Source organism: Diadema antillarum, unplaced genomic scaffold (assembly GCF_040938485.1).
Source record: "Diadema antillarum isolate AM-2024a unplaced genomic scaffold, OU_Dant_1.0 seq00001106_RagTag, whole genome shotgun sequence".
Classification (NCBI taxonomy): Eukaryota; Metazoa; Echinodermata; class Echinoidea; order Diadematoida; family Diadematidae; genus Diadema; species Diadema antillarum.
In genome coordinates, this window is record NW_027271922.1 from 389,283 (window position 1) to 411,843 (window position 22,561).

The 22,561-nt window shown below is 39.4% G+C and overlaps 1 protein-coding gene across 1 annotated transcript in view; it reads left to right on the forward strand.

Moving 5' to 3' along the window:
• The window catches only part of LOC139743804 (PAN2-PAN3 deadenylation complex subunit pan3-like), a 34,568-nt gene extending 18,743 nt beyond the window's left edge, over positions 1-15,825 (forward strand). The window contains exons 7-15 of the mRNA XM_071654258.1: positions 3,469-3,631; positions 4,666-4,824; positions 7,742-7,858; positions 8,843-8,977; positions 9,557-9,825; positions 10,370-10,509; positions 11,683-11,877; positions 12,713-12,851; positions 14,170-15,825. Of these exons, the coding sequence (XP_071510359.1) occupies positions 3,469-3,631; positions 4,666-4,824; positions 7,742-7,858; positions 8,843-8,977; positions 9,557-9,825; positions 10,370-10,509; positions 11,683-11,877; positions 12,713-12,851; positions 14,170-14,325 (1,473 nt within the window). The 3' untranslated portion in view covers positions 14,326-15,825. The remainder of the gene's footprint in view (positions 1-3,468; positions 3,632-4,665; positions 4,825-7,741; positions 7,859-8,842; positions 8,978-9,556; positions 9,826-10,369; positions 10,510-11,682; positions 11,878-12,712; positions 12,852-14,169) is intronic.
• Positions 15,826-22,561: the final 6,736 nt, after the last annotated feature.

The window sequence follows — 22,561 nt, forward strand, 5'->3', positions numbered from 1 at the left end:
ATCAACTACGGGATCATATAGCAAGCAAAAATATTCGCGTGCTTTTATTTTCGCGCTAGTTTGCAAAATACGCAAAATGCACGAAAATTTCAACACCGCGAAAATTTCCACTTTTACAGTATTTCATAATATTTAGTTTTATTTTGGCAATGAAACTTTAGTGAGCTGACTACATGTCAATGTAATGTTTTGTTGTTGTGGTCTGTTTTTAAGGGGCAAGAAAGAAAGAGGACAAAAAAACAAGAGTAAATATTTGCCAAACAAATCAACAAGTGAAGGGTTGTGGCCCTGAAAGCTGAAACTTGGATGGTACACATTGTCTATTAAGAGGGCCAACAATAACATGGAACATGATATTTGAAAAGGAAATTACCCCCTATATCACTCTTCTCAGGTTTCTGAAACTTGTTATTAGGCATCATGCCTAATAAACAGTTCTGAATGACTTGCTAGACACACAGTGTAAAATTCCAAAGGGAATCAACACTCATGTCCATTTGCAGCTTTTGTGAAACAGTTGTCCTTTAATGATAATTGATACAGGCATTATGAGAGCATCAGGGAGATAGCATTTAGGGAAGAAGAAATGCTGTCATAGTACCAGCTGGTTTGGACATACTTGTGCTGATGAGTGTTGATACTTAAAGCTTTTTTATCCCTTTTATGTCTGTATAGTGAGGTTGCTACAGACATTGTACACAACATAAATATGTTATTAGATTTCCTTTTACATGTGTATGTATCTGTCCAAAAAGCAGTTGACAGATATGCCAACTGTTACTTTTTGCAGTATTTCTAAATTATTTCAAAACTATGTGTGTCTATTGCAGGAAAGGCAAAAATGCTGGGGGTTTTTCACCAAAAATGAGCTTTTTCAGCCCCGAGAATACTGCAGTGCTGTTTGCAATGTTGGCATCCCTGTATAATGTGTAGCCATCCATTTTCCATACACTCAATAATGGAAATATGCAAGCATTTGTAAGACTTTGTTTCAGCAAACTGTGCTCAGAGTTTTAACTTTTAATGTACAATATAACTTTGGGGATAGGAATTCACAGCAATCAAATTGTAAAAATTAGTGTTCATACAACAATTTTCAAAATACAGTTTGAGCATCATCCTTCATAATTGTTTCAAGACAGCAGTACACTCACCGATATACTCACACTAGATATACAAATAGCACGTTGTGCATTTCTGCATGCACCACGTTGAAGCTGCCAGAAGTAGCTAATTGTAAAGTACTCCAATTCAATGTTGGAAATGAGTGTAAACAGTTACAGAAAATCTAAGATGCTTTCATTCCATCAACTGAAACTCAAGATGCCATAATGATACGTTCTGAGACTCTGAAAAAGCACAATATACTTAAAGGAGAAGTCCGGAAGATTTTGAATAAATTTCACCATAATCTACATAAATCAAGGACCATAATGACTAATTTTCATTGAAAAATACCCTCCCAACTCGTCACAATGGATTTTTTAGCATCACTAATTTTGAATCGTAACTGTTCAATTTCTGTACGCCGGCGAGAAAGATCATGTGACGGCATGACGTATTAGCCCCACATTGCTTTTTGTTTGGAGCGTCAGCTGGCTCGGGGAGCCCTGCTTGAGCAACGGCGACACGGGCCGAGCAAGCGGTAGTGTTCCGCGTGATTCCGGCCACACAGCGGATGCACGCGGCATGATCTATTGCTTCACTTCGAAAATGCCGATGTGTGAGCTTTTGGGTGTTCTAATAAACCGGGAGATGGCCAGAAGAAGAGGTGTTTTTTGTCATTCCGAACCCAGAAAATGAGCGGGAAAGGTGTGCAAGATGGCTCTCCAATATTTTAATTGACAAGTTTGTCGTCAAAACTTACAACTGCAACCAGCAGCCCCATACGCATAGCGTAATGGGGCTGCGCACTGTAGCATTCAGGATCATGATAAGGTAGTATCGCGGATAGATATCAACTTAAAATCTAAAAATTTCTTCAATTTGAAGACTTACCAGTGAAGTTGAAGTATTGACAACAAACTTCGGGCAACGCTTGGTTCTGCCAATAGTCCCTTTCTGTTCGAAGTAATGACTTAATGTGACTCGGTTGAGAGAAACCTTGGAGAGCTACACTGAGTTGACGGCCAGCGCATAACCGGAGATGTGTGCGCACAGAGATGTCTCTTTGTGTGTGCGCCTGTGCTGGCCGTCAATAATTCAGTGTAGCTATCCAAGGTTCCTCTCGACCGAGTCACATTAAGTCATCAATTTGAACAGAAAAGGACTATTGGCAGAACCAAACGTTGCCCAAAGCCTGTTGTCAATACTTTAACTTTACTGTTAAGTCTTCAAATTGAAGAAATATTTCGATTTTAAGTTGATATTTATCCGTGATGCTACCCGATCATGATCCTGAATACTACAGTACGCAGTCCCATTACGCTATGTGTATGGGGCTGCTGGTTGCAGTTACCGGCGGCGGTACTATGATGAAGCTGGCGCTGGCGTTTCTTCCGCGGTTCAAGTTATACTGTCGTAATTTACCACCGTCAGACATACTCAACAGTCTCGGACAACAAGAGAGGCAATAATTCTGAAATTGACAGACTGATTTCAGACTGTTTACACTCAGAAGTTGAAAAAAACGATCGCAGATTGTGATAGCATTTGGCAGCAGCAGACGTAAATGTATGCCTGATCGCTCTGATGACAACAATAGCCAATGAATTGTTAATGATGGGGTGGACACTTATAAGTACAGCAGTATTACAATACATATAATATTTCAATAAAATGAAAATGTTATAACATTGCAACTATTTTACATTAATCTTTGACGAATTTTATATAGATATATACCGAAGATCATTTGAATAAAGGAATACAGCATTTGGCAACAGCACTCCTAAAACAGTGTACGGACTTTTGCGGTAGCGCCAACAAGGCAGACCTCAGCAGGCATACCGATACCGCGCCACAGTCAGCAGTGCAATGGGAGATCAATGCGTAGCTGGGCTGCGCTCGCGGTGCTCCGCTGAGGAAAGTGAGTCTGTGACGTCACGCGCAATGCATACTGGGACAGATAGTACGAAGGGCTGCTCGCGACGGATTCGAACATGAAGAATTACCTTATTTTAAAAAAAAAATCATAGTAAATGTATCTGATGGTCTTTTCTCATCAGGAAAAGGGTAATAGGTTCATGAAATATTGTTCTTTACATGGGAAACGGCTGATAATCGTCCGGACTTCCCCTTTAATAATGCATGTGTGAATGGAGCACCTTGTTTTTGGAGTACTTACATATATATTTCAGATACTGCCGCTGGCTTCATAATGAGTGTGCTGTTGCTATGTCTAGTGTGTATATATTGATAAATGCACTGCTTTTATTGAGAGCAAAGTATGATGAAAGGTCAAGGGTGAAAGGTCCTGATATGGATGATTAAGAGTTTTTTTCCCACTAACTTTGGGGTCGTCCACAGGTCATGCCCTCATTCCACGTGTACCCGTCGGTGCCGGCCCATGTGGACTACATGAAGAGGAATCCCAACGGGCCCTCCTTCTTCATGGACGAGGAGATCAAGATCGACCTGCTGAGCAAACAGGCCCAGTCCCTCACCCAGCTGGAACCCACCGAGCACCCCAGTGAGTTTGCGACCTGTTTACCCATCGTTCAGTCAAACAACTTCATCACGTATTAAAAAGTGTTGCTTTGTCCATAACAATTCTTCATCTACATTGTACAAATTGAGTTCCAAAATCATTGAAGTGTTATCGCACACCTCATGGCTGGAAAACCAAATCACTCTTCCACCTTTTTGAAATGACAAATGGGTGCATTTCCCATAACCGTCTGTTTTGGTGAGGAATAGATCTACCTACGATAAAGCATACTAGCTCATTCCTGATCAAACTGTGTAAACTATTTTCCAATTGTGTGATGCAACAGCTACGTTAAAAACGTATTAAAATATCTATAACATTTTGTATTGAAAACTGCTGTTTTATCCATAAAAATTCATCTTTCATCATCTAATGTCTTTTTCACATTTCTCTCTGACCTTTAGGGTCCCATCAGCTTTTGCCCTGTGGCAACAATCCACGGCGAATAAAATCCAAATATATATATATATATATATATATACATATGTGGATTGAATGAATGCAAGAATGTTAGAACACATCAGTGAAAGTCTGGGGAAAATTGGACAATGCATCCGAAAGTTATGGATTTGTTAAAAGTTTGGTGCCACATTAGCTGGATTAGACGACTGCAACATTATGTGATATATATGGACAACGATATAAAGAATGTTGAACATACAACTGTATGTTCAATTTTCTAGCCTTCTGAAAGAGAACTTACCTCTTTCAGAAAGCTGGGGGAATGATATTTTCCTTGACATATGACAGTGTCAGGTCAAGGGAATGTGTACCTTCCATAAAAGATTAAATTTTATCAAACCACAGGAGATGATGTTTGTGGTACGTTCTTTCTGTTAAGTTTTAATCTGGAGTAACTAGCAACAGCTTTTGTTACAATACGTGTATGAATATTGCAGTGGCAGGATTTTCAATTTTGATATGTATTATTCAAGGAAAATGGTGTCACTATGGGGTGAGGTACAGACAAACTAGTCTCTATTAACAGAAGGGTATTTGCCATGTTTTTGCAACAGACATCCCCCAGGAGGTGGACAACTACCACTCGTTGTACCCCCTGGAGCCACCTCCCAAGACCCCCATGGACAAGTCCAGCACCTTTGGCTACACCACCACTTGCTACAAGGCTATCAACAAGAAGGACAGCAAGCTCTACTGCCTCAGGAGAATACATGGTATGCATCATTATACTCTCTTTTGTCACTGATGTGAGTTTGTTGTTGTTGTTGCTGCTGCTGCTGTTGATGTTGTTGCTGTTGTTGCTTTGGACAGATTTTGCACAGTGAATATTACATTTTTATCACCCTTGAATGTACCAGGCATAGTTCACATGACACCAAGGATAGGAAGAAAAATAACATAACTTTTGTATTGTTTTTGTTTGTTTGGTTTTTTTTTTTCAAATTTACTGTCAGGATGTTGAGTGTTATTGCCCAGCTTTCATTTTTATACCCCCGCCAAACGAAGTTTGAAGGGGGTATATAGGAATCAGCGGGCGGTCGGGCGGTCGGGCGGTCGGGCGGTTGGGCGGTCGGGCGGTCGGGCGGTCGGGCGGTCGGTCGGGCGGTCGGGCGGTCGGTCCGTTGCAAATCTTGCGTCGCGAACTACTTCCTCAGTTTTCAACCGATTCCCATAAAACTTGGCACAGATGTGTGCCTTTGGTTGTAGATGTGCAAGACGTATTTTTTGACAGTACCCAAAAGTACGTTGCCATGGTAACGGCATATTATGGGCAAAAATGGGTACAAATCTTGTGTCGTGAACTCCTCCCACAGTTTTTGATCAATTTTTATGAAATTAGGTACAGATGTTCATCTGAATATGTTAATGTGCAAGACACATATTTCCGCAGTGGCAAAAAGTGCGTTGCCATGGTAACGGCATGTTATTGGTAAAATATAGGGCAAAATGCTTCATGGCAAAACTGCTTCATCAGTGTTCTTCCAATTCTCATGGAATTCCTATTGAATGTTCGTCTTAGGATATAGGTCAGCATGACACATTTCTTGACAGTGACAAAAAGTATGTTGCCATGGTAACAGCTCACATATTATGAGCCAAAATGATGGAAAATTTTGTGTTGCAAACTACTTCCTCAGTTTTTGCCCAATTTCCATGAAACTTGGTACAGATGTGTGCCTTTGGTTGTAGATGTGTAAGACGCATTTTTTGACAGTACCCGAAAGTACGTTGCCATGGTAACGGCATATTAATGGCAGAAGATCAAGGAAAGATCTTGCAGATTTAACTACTTCCTCAGTTTTTTGACCAAAGTTTATGAAATGTGGCACACACCTTGATCTTGGTGGGAAGATGTGGAAGACATATTTTTCGGACGTGTCGGAAGCTGCGTTGCCATGGTAACGGCATATTAATGGCGGAAGATCAAGGAAAGATCTTGTGGATTGAACTACTTCCTCAGTTTTTGACAAAAGCTTATGAAATGTGGCACACACAATAGTCTTGGTGGGAAGATGTGCAAGACATATTTTTTGGACGTGTTGGAAGCTGCGTTGCCATGGTAACGGCATATTAATGGCGGAAGATCAAGGAAAGATCTTGTGGATTGAACTACTTCCTCAGTTTTTGACAAAAGCTTATGAAATGTGGCACACACAATAGTCTTGGTGGGAAGATGTGCAAGACATATTTTTTGGACGTGTCGGAAGCTGCGTTGCCATGGTAACGGCATTTAAATGGCAGAAGATCAAGGAAAGATCATTCCTTTGGTAAGACTGTCGTCACGGGGCGGGGGTATTAATCACCTTCAGTGATATTTCTAGTTGGTTTTGTTCCCTTGACTTTGTATACTGCAGCAGTCATGTGAACCCTGGAATTAATACATGTACCACTTGGATACCACTTTCTCTTGTTTTCACAGACTTGATATTAAACTTGATAAAGGACACAGTTCCTTTCCCCTGTGCCTCCATATACCGCACATGTAATATTTAGTACGACCGAGGTCAATCAAGTCTCCACTAATTATTTAATGATGCCTTGGATTTCCCCTTTTGTTTCCTGCCCCCTCAGACTCTTCCAATATGAATTGTTTATCCCCTCATATCCTGTCAGTGGTGTTTTGTGTTGTTGTGATTATACAAGTTTCTATGTGCAGAGGATGTCACAACTAGAGCAGTGCTAATGTTGCAATGCTGCTATGTACATCAACAATCTGTGTGGTATGTTTTGTATTGCATGTGTGTGTGTGTGTGTGTTTGTCTTTGTTTCTTTCTTTTTTTCTGGACCCAGAACAAATGACATTGGAACTAATCCAAGCAGCATAATGGAATATTTTGGATTTTGAACTTTTGGATTCTTTTGTCTCCCGTAGTTTTGAGGTTGCTTAATTTGAATTGCTGTTACCTGTTCCTGGTTAGATTTTCTTCCAAGATTATGATATGCTGATGTATGCTTTGAAAATGTGCAGGAAATCCAGTAATGTAAATAAACAAGTGTATGTTTAAGCAGCACAAGTAGTAGGTACCATATTTTCAACCAATCATGTATGCAGATGCCACAGAGCTTTGAATTCAGAAATGAAATTGAGCACTCACTGACAGCTGTATGCACTAAGAAATGTTAGCACAGCAATGTATATGTTGACATTATGTACTGGTGTATGTATATATTACGTGTACTTCTTTAGTATCGGTATTTCAAAAGAATTACATAGTATCTATGCAGCTGTCAAGATGTTATCAGGAAGTATCTGCTCATGTAGACATACAGCATTGTCGTCCTTATCAGTATGTTTTGCAACATTCACTTCAGGTGGTTTCCCAAAGCACATCTGTCCTATGAAATAATTTCCCTTGTGCTCCTCACACTCTTCTTTCCACACATGCCAACTGTTCCAGTTGGTGTGTAGGAACCTTCTTTTCTCTCTCTCTGAAAAGAAAGAGCTTGATTCACTTCCGAGTTCCAATTTTTGTAACCATCTGCCGATGATTAACAACAGGAGATGGAGTGATTGGTCCTGCATATCCAGTCCCTGACATATTTATTTTGCTGCAAGGTTGGCAAGGATGTTGCCCTCCCATCTGTTACCCCACAATCTCACACTGTCTCATCATTTCCATGCTGCCACAGGTTTCCGGGTAGGAGTCACACAGTGGATGGTGCTGGTGGACAAGTGGAAGAAGCTCCAGCACTCCAACATCGTCTCTCTCAGAGAGGTCTTCTCCACAAAAGCCTTCGGAGAGCATTGTAAGTTCCCAGCGATCCATAGAGGTCAACTCATGACCGGCTGTGGCCATAGGTCAAATTTACGATCATTGTTTAGTCCCCCACTATTTGGGTGTTGGTGAGCAGCAGTATAAAAGGGAGTATAAACCTGCTCTGATTCAGCTTATTTAAATACTGCATATGCCATATATTTAGCGAGTCTAAATTTTCGTGAATTGGGACTTCCCAACAGTTTCGCGAGTGGTTAAATTCGTGATCGTGGAGTCCTGTACTGAACAGAGAAATGTATACGTGTGCGTCACGTCCATATCGGGATCAGAGTCATTATTTTTGCGCGTCTTTGATTTCGCAAATGGCACCTGACTCACGAAATTTGCGAAATTAAAATCTCACGAAATATTTGGCTTATACAGTATTAGTTTTATAAATTGTGTCGTAACATTGTTGTCCCCCCAAAAAAAAATTCTTCACAGTAAAGACAAATATTTTTGACTCAACAAGGGCATATATGGAATTTTCATGTATTTTGCTCCATTTACCATAGTCATGTGATATTCAGTCATCTCTAATTAACTATGTTTTTGTCGATGAAATAATCAGAATGTCTGGTCATATGTGAAAGGACCGGTGCATTTTTTCTTTGGCAGAAGCATGTTATTCTCAGTGTCTGTGGATCTACCCACACAGGTGACGTGTGGTAAGCTTGGTTACAAGGTTGACTATCCTTGTTAATGTTTTAGCTCCACCTCAAGACATGCCTACCTATGCAGAGATTACTCACTAAAATGAATATGATTCAGGAGATGAACAAAGAATGGAATGACTTGGAAAACAGCATGTGATAGTTGAATTGTGTATTACACGTGTCACTTCAAAAAAATTGTCTGAGTGTTGTTGTTACCACCTTCTTCCATTACGCTATATCTCTTGTGTTGCTGTTATGACCAAAGCACTGATTTGAGTATTAACCGAAGTATGATCTTTTGCCCAACCTCTTTCCTGCAGCCATCGTGTTTGTACACGATTACCACCCAGGTTCAACGACACTCATGTCCAGGCACTTTGGCCATTCGGGCAGTCTCAACTCATTCCGGAAAAGCCACAACGGGCCCTTTCCGGGCTCAAGAGGTAAGGCTATTTGCATTGTCCATGGCTCAATTGCAGTCTGTGTTCCATCAATTCCACACCTGCTATTTTCCATGGTGATGAAATTATTGTGAATATGAAATGAGGTAGGGTCTGGCAAGTGGCAGCCCTGGGGGGTGTTTCATAAAGCTGTTCGTAAACTTACGAACAACTAAAGAGCGACTGGTGATCAGTTCTTGTGCTGAATTATGGAAATTCTGATAAGTATAGGACATCAGAACAGATCACCAGTCGCTCATAAGTCGTTCATAACTTTACGAACAGCTTTATGAAACACCCCCCTGGTGGTAAAGTATTGCAGATAATTTTGGCATAGTGCCTTGGTTTAAATGAGGCAATATGCTGAGTTGTTCCTCTCAGGGGAGGAATTTTGAATATTCCTAATATCTTGTTCTATACATCTTCACAGGTGTCCCTCATAGAGCAGTGTGTCAACTTTTAAAAGGCTGTCCTAGTTTGGATGTTCCACAAAGTAGATCAATGTTATACATGGGATTTTGGATATGTAGAGAAGTGAAACACATTTTGACGCTGTTCTCTCTTTCTCTTTTTCTTTCTCTCTGTCTCCACCAGGGGGAGGAGGTGGGGGTGGGGGACTGAATGGCCCCAGGGGCCACAGTGCCAGTCTGCTCCCAGAGGGCCTCATCTGGACCTACATCGTACAGCTGAGCTCAGCCCTGCGGGCCATCCACACAGCGGGCCTGGCCTGCCGTGTCATGGACCCCACCAAGATCCTCATCCTCAACAAATCTAGGTTACGGGTCAACTGTGTTGGCATCTTTGACGTCCTGACCTTTGACCCCAGCCAGTCCAATCCCCTTGCAATGATCTCGCATTATCAGGTAATGTTTTGTTTTTTTCCAGATATCCTGCAGAGTGGAAATCATTTTAATGTTTCAGTGTTTGATGATTATCAACTTGTCACATACTGTGCCTGTGTACATATTGATTTAGCTTTTGCAATATCTTTGTTTCCATGTTGAACTTTTGGAAATGGTAAAAAAAGTTGTCGTTTTTTTCAGGTTAAGGTAACATAAGAAATTCACTGTTATTTGAATCATCCTCTGTTCACATGCAGTTGTTTGTTAAGTTGTTGTCTTTTTAATAATAGACTCTTAATGGCTAATCTGATGTGAAAAGTGGCAACTCATTTCAGAAGGCTGAATTTCCTATTTCTCTCGCTTTGTCAAATTTTTGTAAGCTTCCATGCCATTTTGTGCAGATTTATGTCCGCCTAGTCTTTTTACTCAATATTATATGCAGTGAAATTCAGAGGTGCCAATGTAATGACATAATTTCTACAGCAAAACAGCCTCTAATTTTATTTGATTAAAGATGAAAGTCTCATCACCAAATAAACTCATGTTTCCTTCGTGTGTAATACAGCAAGAAGATCTGATCTCACTGGGAAAGGTGATCCTAGCCTTAGCTTGCAATTCAGTCCAGAGCATTCAACGCCAGAGACTCTCGGCCTCAGTTGACCTCGTCGCTCACCAGTATTCAGCAGATCTCAAGAATCTGGTCCTGTAAGTTAGACCAGGAATTGCCGCTGTGAATCACATCCTTTGTATTGTTAAGTGTAAGGTATATTTGAGATTGGAAAGGAAATATGAATCTACTTCATCTCGCTTTACTTACTTATCCATTTTACAGTTGCCATTCTGATGTAGTCAAAATCAACCCCGGCATCAGAATGGCAAAATGTTAAATGGATGGATAAGTAAAGCTCACTTGTAGATAAAATGTTCAATACCGAACATACAACAAACAAACTAGCCGGGGACTCCAGTCTTCAGTCTGTACCAAATTTAAATCTGTCAAACAATTACAGTGTCTAACAGTCTATCATGTTAAACCCGCACACATGACTTGTGTGTGGAAGTATAACAAGTCTACTTCAAATTTGTCATGAGTATGGCTTGTACATTGTATGTAAGGGTTCAGTAAATGTGATGAAAACATATCCTATATTTTAGAACATTAAAGTGTAGGTGCTGCTGCTATTACTAAACTTCTTGTCTTGTTTGTTGTTGTCTGATATGATCGTTGTTATCATCACTATTATTATTACCTTCGCCAAGGGAGGAGGTGATGTTTTCGTTACCGTTGGTTTGTGTGTTCGTTCATTAGTTAGTTAGTTAGTTTGACCGTGTGCAAAATAACTCAAAAAGTAGTTGACGGATTGGGATGAAACTTGCAGGAAAGGTTGAGAATGTTACAAGTACCAAACGATTTACATTTGGTAGTGATCCGAGAATTTTTGGGGAATTTATGAAGGATTTTTGGTATTTTGGCAGGTAGGGTCACTGAACTTAGGAGTTCAGGCTGCGCAAATTTGAGGTTTGCATGCACGCACTAAAGTGCGTGCTCTAGTTTCTGCTAGGGCGAGGCGCGCCGTGCAGCTGAGGGTTTATGACGTAACAAAGGCTTCTAATTTGGGAAATCGGGCGACTTTCAGCACACTATAAACACTTTCAGCCAAAGAGGTTTAGAACCTCTTTGCTTTCAGCATGCTATAGTGCCTAAGTACGTATGGGTGGAAATCACTGATATCTCTATGGAAGAACAAGATCAGTGGTGGAAATGAGCTGCATGCTTGGCGGAGGTCTGCGCTCTCAGAGTGCTTCTCTAGTTACTATTGCTGTTCTTGCTGCTAATGTTATAATCATCAACATAATTTTCTTTCTGATTGTCCACAGTTACCTGTTGACCAGCCAGCCACGCCCCAGGTCGGTGAATGACATCATGCCAATGATTGGGGCGCGGTTCTACACCCAACTGGACGCAGCCCTGATGTGCAGCGATGTGATGGAGGAGCAGCTATCGCGGGAGATCCAGAATGGACGACTCTTTCGGCTTCTGTGCAAGCTGGGCGTCATCAACGAGAGACCGGAGTGAGTCAAAGTCGCAAGGCGATATTTTGATATCCATGCACGCAGGAAGACGTACCTAGCAAAACGCAAATGAATAAGTGATGTAGGTCCAAAGCAATTGCAAGGACCTCGCGCATTGTTCCTGGATCAGTTATGTTGAGCTGAGTATATTAACAACAAACATATTCACATGAATACGTAACATACATATTTGCAAGAGCATGCAAGTATGACAGTATGAATACAATAAACAAAGATGCAAAAATTAAGGATAAAAAATGTGTGCGTGTATATGGTGATTACGACAGATATTTCCAAGTCCATGGAAAGCTTATGAAATTCACAGAAAAAAATATTAAAGATTGTAAAATTTCACTTTTCTCATGCATCCGTACAAAAAGAGACATGACACTGGCATTCATGCAAGTTTAAACAAGAAATTTGCCCTATGATTGATAATATATCAGTTTCTCAAAAGAAGAGAAACTGAGTGGGCACCAATCATACGTACCCATGTATGGGTAAGTACTCTTCTATCTTGTACGAGAAAATTACAGTATATGGCATATATTTTGCAAGGTTTTTATTTTTCAAATTTTGCGTGTCTGGTGCTTTTTGTGGAGTTAACAATGTGCGAAATTATCATTTTCATCTGAAGAACATGAATACTGTATTCCACAATCGCGAATTTAACCACTCACACAATTGTCTGGAAGTCCCGATTCTCGAAAAATTAGATTTGCTGAGTAAATATACCGTTTGCAGTATGTGATATTTATCGTTTATCTGCCTTATGACATACCTTTGCCCCAGTGTATAATGCCGTGCATGACTCTTGGTTGGTGTTGCTTTATAGGTTTCACGGCGATGTGCAGTGGTCAGAGACTGGTGACCGTTACCTTCTCAAGCTCTTCAGAGACCACCTGTTTCATCAGGTCAAGGGGAATGGGTCACCATGGCTGAACATGTCTCACATTGTGCAGTGCCTCAATAAGGTATGCTCATTTCTCACCTTTTGGACACAGAAATTGTTCTTACCACCATGCATATTTTGCATGTCATACAGTTGAACCTCTCGTATCCGGACAAGTTAGGACCGGGGCTCATCCGGATAAGGGATTTGGCCGGATACGGGAGACTCGATGCTTTATACATGTACATAATATACATACACATGTACAGTAGCCCATTGTAATACCACATGTAGTAATGTGTATACTGCAACCTTTTCATTGTTACACTGAGTAACAGACCCCAAAATAGAGGTTCGTGTTTGCAAGAATGAAATCACTTTCTTTTATAAATTCTTGGGATTATTTACCTAAATAACTAAATAACTATTAAGAAATGTATCAAGTATAATGTAATTCATGTGTGTTTGTGTAGGAGTTCTCAAGGAGTTGGGAATCCCCCTTTCCTCCCGTAATTATTTTTTTTTAAAAATCACGGCGAGATTGCGTCCGTATAATAGAGAGATCCGGATAAAGGGAGGCCGGATAAGAGAGGTTCAACTGTACTTACGATCCACTCATGTGTAGAAACATTGCATTCACTGGTATCTGATTTTTTTTTTCTCCACATGTTGAGATCAAACGATGAAAGGTCACATTTAGTTGTCATTATAATTGCTTTTGATATATTTAGGGTTTTATGCTGTAAAGCATTTTCACAAGCATTGAGAAAACCAAGAAACTAATGATCAAGTCCAAAAAACTTTTGAATTAACTTTGTGACGTATGTTCAGGAAAAGTTTTTGAAGTTTAACCGTTTAAAGGGATGGTGTAGCCTGAGTTCAGATTGGGCTTCAGGTTCTAATTTTTTTTTGCGAGATAATGAGAAACCTATGAAATATGAAAGAGCTTACAATTCTAAGAGAATTTCAAAGTCTATATGATGAAAACTGATTTTGAAATGGCTCAGCTATCCAAGAACAAAGAGATCCTAATAAAAGGTAGAGCCTGCCTTTTATTATGATGTTACTTTGTTTTACTTTGTTTTTGGATATAATTCAGCCATTTCAAAACCAATTTTCATAATGTAAAGTTTAAATACTTCTTAGAATGGTATGCCCTTTAATATTTTATTAGTGGTTTCTAATTATCTCGCAAAAAGTCTTTTAATCCCCCATCTCAACCAAAACTATACCATCCCCTTAAGCTTATAAACATCCTGTTTGGGGAGTAGCTGCAGGAACCATAATCATATCATGTTTCACTTGTGAAAAAGGGGAAAAATAAGTAGAAACCTCAACTAATAAAAGTGGATGTAAGAGCAGCTGGTCACTCAATTGCCTTCTCCTCCTTCTCCTGGTAGCTGGATGCTGGGATCCCGGAAAAGGTCAGTCTGATGTCGAGGGACGAACAGAACATCCTGGTTGTGTCATACACTGACCTCAAACACTGCTTTCAAAACACCTTCAGCGAGGTTCTCCAAGCCTCCCACTCCTCCGACGAAAACATCGGCCACTGATACCCAACGCCCCCACCTGGTAACCAGTAGCCGGGTGTGGTCGGCCACCACTTCAGACTCCAATCCCCCTCGCACCTCTGAACTTGAACTTTTTGGGGAGACATTGGAGATCCTGTGCAGTTGGTTTGACTCACAAAAACTCCACAAAGCCAATTTGCAATTGCAATGTGTTGTCCCCGGAACATAATTAGGAAGGAAATCAAGCACACAGCAATTTTCAATAGACACTTGAGGAACATCCAGAAACGGATTGATCATCCTGTGTCCGTGTGCCGTATGGTATCAGCCTCAGAAAGGAAGGGGATGAGACCTTGTAATCAGAGAGTGAATCTAGTGAGGCACCCGACGCCAGTATGGTTACTTTTGCCGAGGGTCAAAGATGTTGGCAATAATTGCTAGTCAGTTTGCTAGTCAGTAATGACTGGGCACAATGTTCTGCTTTCTTCTTGCTCTCCTTCTTGCTTTCCCACGCCACTCACCTCGCCCTTTCAAACAATTTCCCCTGAAATTTTTTCTCAGTATGGATATGATTCTATCACAATGAGCTGACGTATTGCAATGGAGGCAGTCATGGTGAAGGTTGGACTTGCATTTGTGAGCTGAAAGAATTTCATCCTTTTTTTTTTAGATCAATATATTCTCGTTCAGTACAAGGACAAAGGACAAATTGTTATGGTAACGTCTGTTAGTGCTGAACCTACCAGGTTACATGATTTGCATGGAGATTTATGGTGAGATCATCTATGGTATCGGCACTATATTTCATTGCAGTGGTAAAGTGGACATTTCTAGGCAATGACCACTGATTTGGACAACTGAATATAGCAGTTCATCATTTTTTTCCAAAAAAATTATATTTCTGCTTTTCATAAGCTGAAGTTTTAAAGAAATATGCTTGTATTTTGTATAGATCTTGGAATTTTGTGGTTCAAAAACTCAATTCATCATCAGGGAAGAAACAAAACACAAAAACAACAGTCCTGGTCATATCCATTCCATCAATTATTGTCTTGCATTGATCATGCCGTGGATATTACATTTACTACTTTTGATTGGGATTCTGCATGTTTTGAAATGTTTTCTGACAGTATCTCCACAGAATACTGTGTACTTCGAGCGCATTGTTGCAGTTATTTTTATCAAGAAGCGATGGGAAAATGTGCATTAAAAATATTAATAAAATAGTATTTGCATGACTTAGTCCCATATGATATGCCTAATGTGTGTGTGCACAATGGGGACTGTCATGTGACATGTGGAAGCATATAAACAGACAATGCCTCATGGTGACATCAAGGATTTTCTATTTTTTACTTTCAGGTTTTGTTTTTGTGTTAAGTCAATTTTGCATCACAGAGTTAAATCACAGAATGCCAATTATTCTATGAGATATAAAAGCAGCAATAGTCCTCTATTGGTAACAGTAAGACTGGAAGAAATAAATCATGATAGAGATTTTTGTTTGTTTGTTTGGTTTGTTTTTGTTTTTGTTTTTTGGTTGTTTTCAGGAAGTGGGGGGGGGGGTCATGTGTACTGTAGCTGATGTCTTCTGAGTTGAATACTTATTTATTTTCTGTTTCACCTGTGAGCCCAAATAGTTTTTATTCCATGTGCATTTGACTCTCACACAACACCATGACAGCTCCTAAGGTAATACTATCAATAGTATTGACCCGCAGTTCACAAGAAATGGCAAATATCTTCTACAACATGAACTGTATATCTCTATAGACTCTGAAGAAAAAATTGCATTTTTTTTTTTCAAGACATGCTGGCTAATGTGAAATTGGAATTATTTCATATATAATGGAAGTGTTCTTCTCAACAGATAGATACAATCATTTTATAAGATAATTATTTTCATAGGATGTACATTTTGGAGTTCAATTTTATTGCAGACTACATTTTCCGTTTTTAAAAAGTATTCCTCCACTCATGCGTACTAGTCTGTAGTTCATGGTTAGTCTGTGTGGAGGGGAAAGGGCGATGACTCTGATTAAAGTTGATATCAGTCAGCATCATTTTGCTTTTCAAATCTGAACACAACATGAATGCAGTGGCAGATGAATGGAGATTGTGGATATCTTTATGGGCAAATTATGCATATCTTTATGGGCAAATTATGCATTACTCCTGATTTTTTCTTTTGTAATTGCTTTAAAGGTAATGATCATAATGTTTTGCATTGAGCTTATGCCAAAAACCACACACCATTTTTTTTTTTTTTTTTTGGCTTTTTTGGCTTTTTTCTTTTTTTGAAGGTTATGATCATGTTCCAAATTCAAATCTGCAGTTATGTTGTAAGAGAGAGAACACCTTACATTTGGTTGATACTTTCATTTACTGTGGTGTAGGATGCAGCTCATTACGAGTGGTCAGAGTTAGTCAGTTGAGGAGAAGGGTAGCCGGTGATCTCCCCATTTCTCTCCATCGTCGTACGACACTGCCAGTACTGGATGGACCCATGGTGAATAATACTCTCTAGCCACTGTGATAGTCCCTTGAAGTCAGGGCATGCCCGCTTCATCATTGGTCTTTCCTGTCACTCATTTTAAAGCAAGTGATCAGACGCTGAAGTGCCAACTGGATCAGAGGATCAAAAGTTTAGATATGTGAGTTAAGAAGTAATGAAGAGTAGTGTATGGGACAGCAAGGACTGGTGTGCTGTGTAATAATAGTATTCATCCCAACCATTGCCATCATTGTAAATGTAAGTTGAATCACTTGTAAGAGAGTTCTAATTTTTAATGTTTTCATGATACATGCCTCTTTTATCTCTTCTGGGTGTTTTTTTAGGAAGGGTCTTTTTGATTGAGCAGATTCACATTACTGTGTGTCTAAGGTGAGTGGTTAAACGATGATAGAGTCTTTACTGTCGATACTTTCTTTTTAATTTATCCAGTGCCTGACTGCAATGTACTCCATGGGAGTGGAGGCAGGCTTAAACAGAATGTTCTGTCCAGTCTGACAGCAGGCCAACATGTTACATGTACATACACCACGTAGACATTGTAAAGGCTACCGTGTAAATAGCATACGTTCTAAAAACGGGGGGGAAATGGTGTACAGTAACATGTGTTGAGGGTTGTACATAGTTGTAATGACTAAGCCAGTGTTTGTATGATTTATCAAAGTGCAGGGACTGTTCATTCAGCATGGAGCTTTATTTTTTATGTTTTATGAGAAAAAGACATTGTTATTCAAGCATTCCACAGCTCATCTGCTCAAACGAGGCAAGAGGAGCTCCGTAAGAAGTTTGGTCGAGTGTTCTCTGGGGAATACAGCCATATTGTAAGCTTTGACTGAGATTTGCCATTGGATGACATGCAAGTTCAAATAATCTCGCCCACAGTGACAGGCATTAAGAGGAACAAGCCTTGGTACTGGACTCCTTGCATCATCTTAATCGTTACTTGTGTTACTGAGTGTAATATAATCATGTCACAGTAACGACTTAAAGCCAGTAAGCTGTAGAGGGAGCCCTTCGCGACCCAGACTCAACGGCAGAGAGACAGTTTTCGATGGATGGATGCAGTCGCCAGCCAATTTCAAGCAAGCTGATGAGAGAAGTTTCATGCAGCCTTCATGCGCATTATCATGACAGAGTGGCTGCAACTTGGCTGCTGAACACACAATTTTCCGTCTCATCCAGCCACAAAGCAGAAAAAAAATTATGTAAAGTTGATTCTGATATGATGCTTATCAACTCCACAAACTTGCCAAAATCGCCACTCTCCGCATTGCCACCACATGCAAATCACATGGATCAGCCATTCACCTGGTGCAGTAAAGGGTTAATCGGTCCTTGAATTCTCTTCTGTCCTGCCTTTACTGTAATGTTGGAGAGAACTTTTCTCGAATCTTGAGTCATTTCAAAGGAACCACTGAAATCAAAGCAGCAGAATAGTGAAGGATTGAGTGATATCAGGAAAGGAGTGAAAAAAAAAAAATCCACCACTTGAATGCCATCATGATCATGAAACTCTGATGTTGAAAGCAACAATGTATTGTGTCATTCATTGTGCGTACTAAAGGGGAAGAAAAAAATAAGACTTGTCAGACCACTGAAGGAATCAAATCCATGTGTCATGGCAAATTTCAAAAATTTCTTTCAGATTTCTTGATGTCATACAGATATTACACAATACATGAAATGTAAATTGAGTGATGTTTCATGCCATTGACAAGGGAATGTATCAAGCAAGCATCATGAGGTGGCGATACAGATACACTGTAGTTTCGTAATCACAGCTCTCTAAATACTTGTCCATTTTTGCTGCAGCTTCGAAAATTCTGCTGCTTCTGTTTCACTGCGTGCATGGAAAATGAATTTCCTTCAAGGGTTGGACTTTTCTTGGAACCAATTCTACAAGATGAATAAGTATCTGGTCGAGAGAAGCTCAAAAATTGCCTTCTTGGATATTGTTCAGCTGTATGTATTTTTATGTACATTATTCTTATCAGGGAGTGAAGATTTGTGTGGCTTTCATTTCTACGTTTGTTATCAAACACTATTTTTGGAGAGAAAAAAAAACCCGGATCATTTGTCTCTATGAATTCATGAATTTTGTGATGTTATGACTTTGAATTGACAATTTGCATGATCCTTTTAAGCTACCCACCTACATATCACACGTTTAGAGGAAGAGAGGCGGTCTGGTTTTAGATCTTTACAATTGAATCATTATTCTCAATTTTTACATGTTATTTCAATTTGATATATTTAGTGTCACACTTACAGGATTTAGGGTACAAAATGACATGAAATTAGATAATGTAGTAATGCTAGTGTGATTCAAAGGTTACGATTCCTTCACAACGTGCCAACCCACAAAACATTTTGTTCCTTTCAAACGTTTCACTGGCACGACAATTTGGCTGAGCCCCCCCCCCCCCCTTGTTTTGTTTCTACCATGGCCAATTCTTCTGGGAAAGGTTAAGCGTTCTTTGAAGGCATCATGCCAGTGATGAACCAAAACAGATTTAATGTCACACAGTCATATTGGTCATGGTTCACGGGCTTACTCAAACCACTATAGCTTTATGAATGGATATCTCCTGCCCATATAGAATTAAGTTTGATCCAGTGGTACAGGATCAGATTCTGACATTCCAACATATTTTTCGAGTTTTTATTGCCTTTTTTTTTGGGGGGGGGGGGTATTTTTTTAAATCACTGTAATCCAGCTTTGTTCGTTTTGGATTAAAAGTACTCACAGTTTTTTGTGGGATTTTAAAATCTTGTTGCAATAGCTCAGATTAGTAATGGGAAACTGCATTATTACATGTAATTGAGCATTATGATTTTCTTGTTTGATTTACTGCCAGAACTCCTCTTGATCTGCAGGACGAATCATTTTGGCAGATATTTCATGTACTAAATTGTTGTCATCTCATGCCAAGTATTGTCTTCATTTATTGAATTGTATCTCTCGCTATCATTTGTTCTCCGGCAACCTGCACCAAATCTCATCTTTGTGAAATTCACTCATGCTTTAACCCATTGTTATCTTCAGGTTGTCTTGCAACATGTATAAATCTCTTAGTCACACAAGGAAACAGTAACTTTCACATGTACAGAATTCTGACAGATTGTGTCTTTATGAGAATTAGTGGCAAAATAGGGTAAACCAGGGATGACTTGAGCTGGGCAATGAAATACAAGTTTTGTCACACTGTACCAGCCCACCCCCCCCCCCCCCCACACACACACACACACATGAAAACAGTCGCTGCCAATGCAGTGATTTGGGGGGGGGGGGGCAGATGCTGATGGTTAAGGAGCTGAAGTATTTGAAGCTTTATTCTGGGTAAATTACTTCACCTACAGATTTTTTTTTTTTTCAAGTTAAATTGTGAACGATTGCAATTAGTCTGCTGTCTTTTCCGTTCTCAGTTTTCTTCATCATTGTGGCACTGGTAAACTCTGATGCAATCAACTTGTGAAAAGTACATCTGTATTATGTTGCATCGCCTGAACTGATTGGGTGTGTAGCAATATGAGCGGTCATGAAGTTTTAAACACAATGCATCACATCCCTTTTTAGCACAAACTACCATTGTACATGTAGAAGGAGGCGATGTGATAGGAGTTAGTACATCACTGCAAAGCAACCGTGTGCAAGATCCATTTTTTGTTTTCTCTACAAGGACCCTAAAACTCTGAATACGAACAAGGTTCTCTCACTGTGCCAAATAGAAGTTTACAGTCTCTTACATGATTTTTTTTTTCTTGACTAGTCCTAATTTTGCATCACTGATTAAGCACAATTTCACACAAGCACGATAAAAATTATTTTACTTATCTACAGAGATGGTTCTGACACAAGAGTTAAGTGCAAATTCTATGTCTAATGGAGTCATGTGGTTACACTGCCTTCTTACAGTGGATTTCTGTGATGTACAATGAATTGTTATTAATACCTTGGTTCCCATTTCCTCTTTACCCCTAATGAATTTTGAGCGAGAAAAAATCATAAGCCATTATTTAATAGATTTTTCTCATCGTATTCACTGATTATAGCTCCATCATTATTTTCCTTGAGAGATCAATAATGTGCCCATGCATACATACAAAGTGAGGTGTTCAACTCATTTAGAATGTTTTGAACATTGAATAAGGCCTATGAAACAAATCATTGTCAACGTCTTTTGTACCATAATCTATTATTATCAAGATAGTCCAGTCCATTATGGATAGCTACAATTTTTTATAGTGCTTTCTCTTGCAGGTGTGTATTCAGAAAACAGCATTAACAGATATGTGAGAAATGATCTAGATCATGTATGGCATGGTTTTCAGACCAATTATTGGTACTAGGAGTGAATTTTTTTTTTCTTCTTTTTGGTACAATCAGCACAAGTTAATTCATATGAAGTCCTTTCATGGCTCTGTACAACCCTCTATGTTCAAATAGGAAGTACATTGTATGTTATGTTCATTGGATATGAAAAAAAAAAATGGCTTCATGTATTACCTGGTTGTCATGGTAACATGCCTTCCACGTTTAGGCTTGCATTGCTTTGTATTTGCCTTATCTACTAAGTGGGGCGATGCTACGATTTACTAAGTTCAAGTAAAGCACTGAAATTTTCCCCACTCTCTTCTCTTCAGAGAAATATTGCAATGCCCTGGAATCAAGACTAGCAGCAGGCTCTGTGGAATATTATGTGTTCAGTTACATTTCTCTGCAAAAGACTATGTCCTGGCTGATCCTGGTTTATGTTGTTGAATGTGTATTCTGCATTACACTTGAAACATTTTGAGAACTGCATGTTAACTTCCAGTGTTTCACGTCTTGTTAAACACACCTAGAACACAGTATTTTTTGTTGTTGTTGATCAAATTTCTGTCACCATTTCTGTTTGTGCGTGCGTGTGTGTTGATGTGTGAGTGTGTGCGTGCGTGTGTGAATCTGCCTTCATGTGGATTCTGCCTACCTTTGCACTCGTTCCGCATGAACATGGAGAATGCAATTTGCAAGACTACTTTCACAAGTGTAATTTCTCAGCTTGTGAGAAGAATTTTTTTATACACTTAACCTCTCAATCAATATTTAAGTGGAGAATGTCAATTTTTATATGCGAAGTACTTTTTTGTACAGTACATGTATATGTAAAAACATATATGGTCAGCTTCCATATTGTACAAAGTTCTGGATATTTTTAAAATAAAGTTGAGAAAGCACATTCAGTTTCTCTCATTCACAGTTGCATTATTTCTCTGTCAATGTGTCCTTCGAGCATGTGTACGTGTATGCTGGAGCATTGGTAGATGTGATCAGTTTGTCATTTTGAGATGGATGAAAAATGATGTAACTTATGATTTTGTGTAGTGTATGGGTGTAAAGCTGCCCCTGCTTGTTCGCAAGATACGGGCAAATGAATATGGTCTGGTGCCATATTCCATGAGGCAGGTCGAATTGAATATGTCATCAGACCTTGTAGATATTTCCCATACTAGTATTCGTCAGAATAAGCAGGGAGCAATGATTTTTATCTTTTAGTGATAATGTCATCAAGGACTACAGGAAATATTCACGGATGGATTAAGCACATGCGAACAAATAACAACAATACAAAACATATAAACGACCGATGACCTCATTCATGAAGTACAGAAAGTATTCAGTGGATGATTGACCAATAAGATTACAGAATTTATGATCACTGAAAGATAGTTTGGTGCAACAAGAAGAACAAAAACGCATAAGCAAGAAAAAAAGATAATAAATAT